General features: G+C 38.4%; 2 protein-coding genes across 2 annotated transcripts; one reads left to right on the top strand and one right to left on the bottom strand.

The window, feature by feature from the left end:
- Nucleotides 1-561: 561 nt before the first annotated feature.
- Nucleotides 562-5,622, top strand: LOC141630581 (uncharacterized). Its single transcript, XM_074443371.1, has 5 exons — nucleotides 562-641; nucleotides 1,768-2,216; nucleotides 2,947-3,063; nucleotides 3,192-3,466; nucleotides 4,599-5,622. Exons 2-5 carry the CDS (start codon nucleotides 1,809-1,811, stop codon nucleotides 5,347-5,349), a joined length of 1,551 nt encoding a protein of 516 aa, XP_074299472.1. The 5' UTR covers nucleotides 562-641; nucleotides 1,768-1,808; the 3' UTR covers nucleotides 5,350-5,622.
- A 442-nt stretch (nucleotides 5,623-6,064) lies between these two features.
- On the bottom strand, nucleotides 6,065-10,815 carry LOC141630578 (N-alpha-acetyltransferase MAK3-like). Its single transcript, XM_074443367.1, has 4 exons — nucleotides 10,504-10,815; nucleotides 9,427-9,547; nucleotides 8,030-8,085; nucleotides 6,065-6,589 (listed from the first exon to the last, which is right to left on the bottom strand). The coding sequence occupies exons 1-4, from the start codon at nucleotides 10,708-10,710 to the stop codon at nucleotides 6,350-6,352; spliced, it is 624 nt and encodes a 207-aa protein (XP_074299468.1). The 5' UTR covers nucleotides 10,711-10,815; the 3' UTR covers nucleotides 6,065-6,349.
- Between the last annotated feature and the right edge of the window lie 83 nt (nucleotides 10,816-10,898).

Below are 10,898 nucleotides of genomic sequence, written 5' to 3'. Positions count from 1 at the left end.
AAAAAAAGGGTGGGGGAGGACCACCGACGACGATATACATAGTTGACGACCCCTCATTACAGGCTGAATAACACTACCTTCCCCCGCCCCTTTACAACCATCGTGCGCACAACGACACCTCACCACCCTCCTCTTTTACACATTCACCCTCTTCCTCAACCACCCACGAACCCCTACACCCACATTGACTACCCTCTCCCTCCCCTTCGACGATCACCCACAATCACCAAAACTACCCCTTACACAAATAACTTCAAAACCCTAATTGTAAAGAAAAATCTTTTAAAAATCTCTCAAACCGATATATGTGAATTAAAATCTATAAGTTTTAAATTTGTAAGAAATTGGTTTAAGTTTGTGAGCAAGTAGTTTTTTCGAGAAGAATGATAATTCGGTAAAAAAAAAGCGTATAATTTAGAACATGTACGTGTGATCATAAATTCTCGTTATAGATGAATAATGTCTCTCTCACAAATGAAAATAGGTAGTGTAAATGAGTGAAAAATGAATGCCCTCCCACTTTAATTTTGTGAGAGGGCTACTTAGTACTTCCGTCTATAGCTATAACGTTATACACAGTATTTCTGGGTTATAACTGCAAAAAGAACATCAGACTCGCATTACCTCCATTATCAACGACGGTAATTCCTTCGCTCTCTTGCTTATTCTCTCATGTCACAATTCTTCTACAATTATTATCTGTTTTATTTAGTTTAATCGCGGTTTAAAGATTCTAGGGTTTTGTAATTTTCATGCTTCAATTTTGCTTATTCGCGTTGATAATGTGATTATTTGAAGGAAATCATGGTTATGACACTTCATGAATTGCAGTTTGAAGCTAAATTGTGGCGAAGTTTGAGTGAATGCTAGTGTTCAACTATCTGTCCAGAATCTTGAATGTAGTGAAATTAAAGGATTTAGTTTTCCGCGACGAACATTTTGGGGGTTTTACAGTGATGTATGGCGTTTTATTATGAAATTGGTCTATTTTGTTGCTATTTAGTCGTGTTTAGAGTAGGTTTTGCCGCTGGTTTTTGATAATTTATGGAGTATGGTATTAATGGTAATACCGAAGGGGATATGTGAAGGTTGCCTCTTGGGTTGGAGGCATTACATCGGGTTCAGTGAGACGTACTTTTATGCTGTTAAGCTTTTATGTTATCTGCAAGACCATATCTTTGTCTTTGGAATGCTGCCTTTTGCAAATCTGAGTTGTACTTGACTACTTGCATTTCAGCGATTCATCTGTTGCAAAGGAAAATTAGGCGTAGACCGCTTAGACATATATTGTTAGCTTTACCGTCTGCAGCTCACTCACTACTTGTCGCCCAATTCGGGAATTACGTTGTTTTCCCTGTCTGATTCTGGACGACTTGTTATTCTAGTTTCTTTTGGTGATTATAGTCTGTTGCACTAAGTGTGTCATGTTTCTTCTTGCATTTGAATGTCCACGTCCTCCAGATGATCGAACCTTTGTTTTGCTTACATACTAGCTTTTCAAGTATTGGAAATGTAATGGATAGAAAAAATCAATGATATACCCTAAATCAAATCTGCTTTCATTTAGGTATTCTATGTGTTTTGCTTGTACCTTCTTTGTAATTATTGTATGCTAGCTTATGGGGTGAGGTGAGATTTTTGTTTTGGTGTTCTGCTACAGTTTCTCAAGTAAATGAGATCTCACTGTCATAATTGTAAATTTATGCATCTGGATTAGTATTACTCTCTCATTTTCTCCTTTTGAATATGTTATATTCTGATTCTTAGATCTGATCGCGGTCAATTTAAGGTGTATTGATAATAGAAGGATGCAGCATATAAGTAATGCAAAGAAAAGAAAGATGGAAGCTTCAGAAAATAATTCTACAGCTCTTGCCCATGTTCGTTCAACTTCTCAACATGTTGATTCTGGTATTCCAACTACATCTGGCACGAGTGCCATTGTTGATGCAGACATGAGACAAGATCCTAGATTACAGGGGGGTTTTGCTGGATATATATTCATGTGCAATGCTAAAACAAAAGAAGATTGCTTCATCTACAGGGTTTTTGGTCTTCCAGCGTCAAGGATCGATGTTGTAGAACAAATAAAGCCTGATGCAAAATTGTTCTTGTATGACTTTGATGTGAAGCTCCTGTATGGCCCCTATGTTGCTGACTCTGTTGGGAAATTAGCACTTGAACCATATGCTTTTGGGGGAAGATTCCCTGCTCAGGTACCTCGATTTCAACCTTTTCTAATTTGGCAAGTTAATTGATTTACTCCCTCTGTCCCGGTCATTTGTTGTCCTTTTCCATATTGGGGTGTCTCACTCATTTGTTGTCCTTTCTATTTGAAGAATGAGCTTGATGAGCAATTTGATCATTCACACTCCATTTGTTCCACTTGTCACTTAGTAATTGGCCCCTTCCCCTTTCCTTGGTCTTTGTGCCAAAACCAAAGGACAACAATTGACCGGGACGTAGGGAGTATTTGTTATGTAAGGCAGAGGCATCGAACGAGTGGTTGAAATCTTGTATGCTGTGTTTAGCGTCAGTCCATTACCATTTTTTTTTGTATTTGTGTGTATTATAAATAAATATGTGATGCGTTGGAGAAGGATCTTTAGGGGTTCTCGGTACAGGAGGGGATGGGATATTGATCAACAATCGGTACACACTCTTCTGGTGCTGCCTTGTTCACTAATGTCTTCACTAATGTCTCTTCTGGTGTTACCTATTTAATGGAAGAATATTTTATGTTCACTATTTTCCCTTTAATATTAGCCGGGAATGGGAAGGAGGAATTCATCCCTTCATTATCTGTAGAAGTCTTTTTTTCAGGCTCTAAATTGGCCTACCTTAAGTGCTGGATCTTATGCTGTCATGTCAAGAAGAAACATGGGTAAATGCAATAATAATGAATCTAAGATCGTTTTCTGACACCTTTATTTACTACTTTTCTAGGTGAAATTCTCGATTGCCAATGATTGCTTACCTTTGCCAGAGGCAGCTTTCAAAGATGCTATCAAAGAAAATTACCTTAGTAAATTCAAGTTTAAGCAGGATCTCAGCTATGAACAAGTGAGTTAAAGCCAAGGCCTCGTTCGCCCTTTTATTTCTGACTTCACTTTTTCTGCACCAGTATTCTTTTTAAAAGGCCTATACTCGATATTGCTTATATTTGATTGTGTTCATGCAATGTTAACCAGGTAGACAAGTTGGTTTCACTGTTTCGTCCTATCACTTTAAGATCTCCAAACCAGGCTTCCTTGGCCTATCCCAGTCACCGTTCTGCTCCGGTTCCGGGAATACCATTGCCTTCTTTGCATTCTACTCACAACCAAATACCCCTATCAAGGGGAGGTGAAATGCCTTCTAACCTTTATCATTCGCGTATTGCTTATGGGCGGTATGGGTCAACACGTTCACCCCAACCATATCATCCAGATGATCCAAGCTTTCAACGACATGATACTCATCTGCGGTAGGTTCCCTTGTTTGCCCTTTTCAGATTAGACTCGGGCACGGTTAATTTCATTGTTATTTTATCATATATTGTGAAGAGGATTCAGATCACCAGGCATTGCTGCAGTGGTACCACTGGTCACATTTTGCACAAACTCGTCAGTGGGTTTGAATCTGCCTTCTAGAAAGTGGACTGGGGTGACACAAGGTTGTCTAATGCAATATGAATACTTGATATTTAATTTTGATATCTACTTAATAGTGATAGAGCATGATATGAGATTTCTGGGGCTTGAGGAGAGTATGGTGACGAAGAGGGCACAATGGAGGGAAAGGATACATGTGGATTTTTTGTATTTGATGTTATTTGACATATTTAATGTTTTTATTTAATTTTAAAAAAACTTATTTATTCTTCTCTCCTTTATTAAACCTTTTTTACCAACCACTTTCTTATATATTTTACTTTGTTTACTTTTAAGGTATTCCGAATCCTTAAACTCTACTTCTGTTTTCAAAATCGTGTTTTAATCTTTATTCTCGATTTAAATTTTAAGTTTTTATAAAAGACATCCGGACTTCTATTTTAAAACCTTTTAAGTTTACCTTGACTTTGTATTATGTTTTGCTCTCCCTTTTGTTTTTCATTTTTCCCTTTTCTTTTTTTCGCATTTTGAAGTGTGCGTTCACCCATGGACGGTTCTAAAGGATGATTCATGTCAGCCGACTCCAAATCATTTTGGGATTAAGGCTCTGATGTTGTTGTATCTACTTAATAGTGTATTGAGACTTAGAAGTTAGAATTTAAACAAACAGTGTGATCTTTGTTACTCCTACTTTATATATTACTTGTCATACACGGGGCTAACAATACACACATTTGAACACTTCATTTTAAGCCAAAAACATGTGGAATTTTCATTAAAAAAAATAGCCGTGTGCGACACTTGGCCACAAACCCATGTTGAATTCTTCAAAATGATTCTGTGAACACAGACCGTGATATGGATATGCCACATGTGAATGAATTTGCGATTCACTGGGGTTTCGTGCGAATCCAGTAATCCTGGTTGGCAAAATAAACCTTTAGCTACGTTTGTTGCTATGAATGATTCTACAATAATTTTTCTCATTGACATGCCTTTTTACAGAGAGGGAAACATACCTGTTCCTCCACAAATTCAAGGCAGTGTCCCCTCGCCAGCTATCCGATCCTCATCCTTACCGCCTTCTCATTGGGTTGCTATGGCTGCCAGAACCCAGATTCCCAGTGACCAAACTCCGACCTTCAACCCATCACTTAGCAATGCACCAGGAGCAAGTCATGTGAACAATCTGCAAAATGCGTCAAACTACACGGAACTGGGCTACCATTACCAGTCTTATTCTGGTACTCATGAGGCAGCTGCGGTGCCAGCTGCCATCAATGCGTACGAGGGGAATCTAACCTCTTCAAGTAACTTTTATGCTCAAGAAAGGCCTCAGCCCGGAACCAGGGAAGTTCGGGCGGTTAATCAGTATCCATATTATGATAGTACTAACTCCACAGGATTGTCTTATGGGCATGGCTATCAACCATATATCGGGCTCCATCAAGACGTAAATAATGTTGCTTATGGGAATCAAACGTATCCTATTTCTCAAGTTCCGGTTCCTGAGGCAAGTGCTGATCCAAATGCGACCTCAATCTATGCAAATTACTCGACAATGGCATATGGATACCAAAATGAAGGATATACTGGTTATTATCAGGCAATACCGCAAACCAGTGGACAAAGTACCAGTGATTTGCCTGTCCAGGCCTATGCCCAAACCCAAAGCTTACCAGGTTTAGCGCAAACAGTGTCTTCTGGAAGTGGTGTAGTCGATAATGCTCGCTCTTATTATAATCAAGGATATTAGAGTTTCCATCAGATTTGGCTCACAACTTCACTCCGAAAAGTTGATGTTGTATGACTTGTGCCTGACAAAGTGCTTCTTAACTCGCCAGGGTAAAGGCCTGCGTGACACTGTTGTAGACTGTAGTGTTGTTGATAGTTAATTATGGATGAACTTTTGTTTTTGAGGTCAAAGACTTGATGTAATTTGGTAGGATCTGTTATTAGTACCGGGAACATGGAAATGACCCATATGTGCGCCAAGGTCGAGAGGTAATAGATGAAATGTTGATGCTTCCAACCTTTCTGCAATCGTGTCAACATGAATCAACAGTATTTCTTTTTTTCAAGTTCATACTGGTAACTGGTAAGTTGAGAGCTTTGCTCATTCAGCCATCAACCAATTACGAGTTACGACATCATCAGATGAACAAACTTAACATAAAAATCGCAGTTGTCCTGGCAAGTTTTGGCATTTTTATTTTTGGTAGGTTGTTTTGTTCAGGCATATAAGTCGGAACCGTGATCAAAATCATGTACTCATGAACAGTCCTCAACAAGTCAGCATCTAGTTATGTTTGACACTGCAGTAGGGCACAGGCTACGAGCCTACGAGTGGGACTGAAAGCTCCTTCCCTAGTTTCCTGAAAATTGAATGATATGGACTATGGAGAATATGCTTAATATAAAGTAAGGAGTGCATGAATATAGCTCAAATTTAAATTTGTACTCGCTTGTCGTGACAGGAACAACTCGTGAGCCCTGGATTAAACAAACTCCCGAGTCCTAAAACATAGCAGGAACAAGCATTACAGAAATTTTTTGGTCTATCCTGTCATATTCCATCAATAATCAATAATGATTAACAAAGTTTAAATTGTGGTGATTTATTGCTGACAAGAATGAGGATACAACAACGAAGAATCATCGTTGATAGAAAATTGATCGTATAATGTCCCAACATTTTTTTTACCAACTCGATTATTGGCTATGAGACTAATGCACATTTGACATAGCCAAGTTTATCAAAATTTGGAGCAATTGGCAGTATAACTTCCTTCAACCGGAACTTGATCCCCCTGCTCATCCCTATCTGCCGAGTTATGGAAAGAGGGATGTGATTCTGGACGGGGGGACAACAACTTCAACCTGAATGCATCCACGCCATTCAGGTAGTATCTGAATAGTCGTTTTGCTCTTATAAACCCAAGACGACCATATAGTGCTAGGGCTCCTTTATTTGTGACTTCAGCTTCCAAAGTTACCTTCCAAAATTGAAACAAATATGATTGATTATAAACTTTAAGTTTAAACATCGAAATTGTAGAAGTAGATTTGGGTCTTGGAAAATTAGTTACATCCTAAATTCCCCTTCCTACCAAAGAGAAGGGGAAGCTTTCACTAAGCTAACTCCAAGTTTCAGACGGTACAAGCTTTTACGGGTCATAATCAAAATATGGAGTATATCTCGAACAAAGGAAATAAAGAGCAATAATGTTTGATCATAACCTGAAGATTCTTAGCCCGTTGTCAAAATTGTGGATTCACAATATTCCGGAATTCCCATTATTTGAGGATGATCTGTAAGCCGTAGACGGCTAATGTTTTCACAGTCAAACACATGGGCAAATGTCGGTGCTTGTGAGTATTATTAAGAGTTATGACGATGCCTAGGTTGGAGTGGCTCAGATCAGGCCCAATGCAAGCATTAAGCTAGACACAACAGAATCAAAATGATTGTGTATGTCAAGTTGGATTACTACCTATAACAGCCAAATAATGCATTCATAATTTCCTAAAAAGAGGTTATGGAAAAGACCGTTCTACAGTAGGACATGGTAAGTCAAAGTTTCCGTGAAAAGGGAGGGGAGGGGGAAGCAAGAAAGGGAATGAAGGGTATGAGTTTTCCTTTCAAATCTTTCTTATATCGGAAGGAATCCAATTTACCCTGAAGGGGGAAAATTGAGGGATCTATTTGGCTAACCAACCAAAGGAAACCACTTCCCTCCTTTTCCTTTCCCTCCCTTTCCGTTCAAATCCCTCCGACAACAGGACTGATTAACCAAATAAGTCATAACTGATGGCTACGAATCTACGATAGGCCTTAGACTTAGATGCAGCCAGCAAGATAACTATATGTATTATCTGGTTTAGTTTGAGATCATAAAATAACTGGACGATAGATGAGTGAATACTCAATTAAGGGAAATACTTAATATGAAAAACTAGGGATTGTACAATCACCCTTTATTTGGATACAACAGGAGGGAAGCGGAGGAGAGAGGATGGAAGAGAAGGGAGGGGAGGAGTGAAGGATGAATGGACTAATCTCACTTACCCTCTGAATCTTTCCTATGTTATTGTGGCGTGAAGGAATGTAATGGAAGTATCCATTTTCTCTCCAACTGCAATTTGCTAACCAAACATAGGAAATTGTTTCCTTCCACTTCACTCCAAATTACTCTATCCAAACAAAGAGTTGATCATCAAAATAATGAACTGAATCACTTTATGGGGTGCTTGTTTATAGAACTACAAGATGGCGATTTCAGACTAGCAATTATAAGATCTCTAAAAGTTCAAACCAAAAAACTGTCTATGTCCTTGTTTATGAGCACTTAATTGATACAGTTCAGCGTCGACGGGTGCAAACTGTACAGAAATACTTGAAATCGTTATGTAGCAACGAAGTAAATATGACATACCTCTTCGCAACCAGATTGCATCATCGCCTTAATTGATCTTGTAACTAGTTCAGTTGCTGCCAAACCAAATGAGAAATAACGGTCAGAAAGAACAAATAATCTGATGCTTGCATTTAACCCTCCATAGCCTATGCAACACAATGCCAACTCTAACACTTTTACCCTTTGTCTGAATGGAAAGATTTGGAGGGAAAAGGAGGGGATCAGAGGGGAACAACTTCCCTTGGTTAGCAAAATTTGACTTGGAGGGAGTTGGAGTGGAGGGAAAATGAATTCCCTCCAGTTGCCTCTAAGAGGCAAATTAAGATCCCTCCAACATAGGAAGATTCAAAAAGAAAACATAAGTCTCCATTCCTCCAAGGCTCCAACCCCTCCCTCCTACTTTTGAATCCAAACAAAGGGTTAAGATCAATTGCTAAGAAAAGAGATAATTAAAGATTTAAGTAAGCAATTGGGAGCAGGGAAGCTGGATGATTACAGTTCAACTGTCCTATTACTGGTAAACGTATTGTCAAAAATATAGTATCCCCTAAACAAATCATTACAATTCTCCGCCAGGCAAATCTATTTCAAAAAAGTGGCTGTAACTGAAATGTCCGACTTCGTATTGTTATCCTAGTTTCTTTAGTTTGAAATACCTGGATTTGGTTTTATACAGAATTTCTAAAAATATCACACCGCAAGTGAAATACAGAAGCTTTTTGCGCAAATCATTGTGACAGTAGCGTAGTAACAGCATGCTAAACAATTCAAGCGCTTCATTAAACACACATGCATACAAAGAGAAGTCTCAGGACATATATAGTACAACATCAAAAAAAAAAGTCCGGCCAGGGAAAATGATTTCTTCTGCCAAAGCATTAAATTTGGCAGAACGGCACTATGGATTGGTGACAACTCTGCTTAGGTCTTTGCTCTCCCATCCCCTAAATTGGACGATGTTATACAAACGGAATGAAATTTAGACGACTTCAACCTGTCGTGGAGATGCATCAAAATGCTACTGCAGTAGCGAATATATGGCAGACTATAACATGCAGCTTAAGCCAATATCGAACTCAGCTACCACACATCTTCATGAACCCATCAACATCACAAACTTGACCACCAACCAATGCTCAACTTAACCAACCTTTGTGTCACTATTACAGCAATGGCAAAATAAATTCTTCACTCATTATGGTGAAGACAGAAATCCATAGATATGATGAAGAACTTGATCATGATCATGCTCATGATAGCGACAAGCAAACCGTGATACACATAATCCAAAAACCTTAAAATCTCAGCTCATCCTCACTTTCAATTTATTGTTACGTAACTCCAATACTTGAAGAAGACACTGATAAAAAAAAAGAGATATTATACTCAACAAGATATGTAAGAAACATAATTACCAATGCCATGGCCGCGATAAGGTTTGATGACAACAAGCATAGCAATATAACCTCGAAAGGTCTGCCGGTGTCCTCCCATTTTAGACACCACCGTTCCCACGCACCTTCCTCTATGAAACGCCTATCAAATCAAAGTTAGTACATGCAGAACATCTCTAACCTCAATCAGCTTCAGTCCAACATTTGAAATTAAAGCTGGCTAAACACAGATTGGAAATTTTACTGAGCGAACTATACTAACAAAGATAATAACTTTACAAAAGAAACCAATTACTCGTATTTGAAATAAAAAGTTCTAAACTTTCATTCCTCAGGAGACGACAATAACTACTAACCCCTCCAGCTCCGCCACTAACCCCAAACAATCAACCAAATTTAAATCAACATTATAATTATGCCAATGTAAGGAGCAAACTAGTAATACAATACAGTAGGTTAAACACAAGCATAATAAAAATAAAAAGCTCTTATTTTTCATTGTTCAGGGATGGCCGTCCTAGCTAGCTCCCTCGGCTAAAATTCCTTGGTACTCCCTCTGTCCCGGTCATTTGTTGTACTTTTCTATATTGGGTGTCTTAGTAAGTTGTTGTCCTTTATATTTTAAGAATGAATTTGATGAACAATTTGAACATTCACACTCAATTTGTTCCACTTGGCATTTAGTAATTAGTCTATTCCTCTTTCCTTGGTCTTTGTGCCAAAAACAAAGGACAACAATTGACCGGGATGGAGGGAGTAGAATTTTAGGGAGCGAACTACTAATGCAATAAAGTTCTTATTTTCTATTGAAATCTAATCCATGTAAACAAATGACTGGGACGGAGAAAGTATTCAGCTCCGCCACTAACCAGAAACAATCAGCCAAATTCAAATCAATATAACCAAAGAATAAAGTTACTCCCTTTTATCCCGATCATTCCCTCGTAAAGAATAAAAAAGGTAAACAAATAATTGAGAGGGATGGAGTATAAACTTCAACCCGAAAACCCTAAACCTTCAATTGGGTCGGATTACAGGTCGTCTAATCTCAGCCAAATATAAAGCGGAAAGAAAAAGGGGATGGAGAGGGAGACATACGAGGAAGGAGAGTTGAGGCCATAAGTAGACGAAGTAACGGTAAGTGAAGATAGAGTAAGGTTCACTGAGCTCTAGATCAACAAGGCGCATTATCAATGGAAGATGGTGTTCACCTCCATAGCTTACGTATTCTATTTCACTTAAGTCTATCTCTTCAATTACTTCTTCTTCTTTTTCCTTTGTTTTTGTTTTTGGTTCCTCCTCCATTGATGGATTATGAGATCCTCGGAGTTTTGGGGTCGTTTGGAGTGGTGAGCTTGTTCCGGCAGGGCTTAATTGAAGACAAAATTCACAAAAAGAACGGATTTTATATTGGGTGTCCGACCTATAAATAATAAATAATTAAGATTAAATAAAAGCAGATTGTGAAAATAAATAAACTACATTAATTAAAA

Source organism: Silene latifolia, chromosome Y (assembly GCF_048544455.1).
Source record: "Silene latifolia isolate original U9 population chromosome Y, ASM4854445v1, whole genome shotgun sequence".
NCBI lineage: Eukaryota > Viridiplantae > Streptophyta > Magnoliopsida > Caryophyllales > Caryophyllaceae > Silene > Silene latifolia.
This window is presented reverse-complemented; position numbering and strand designations above follow the sequence as displayed.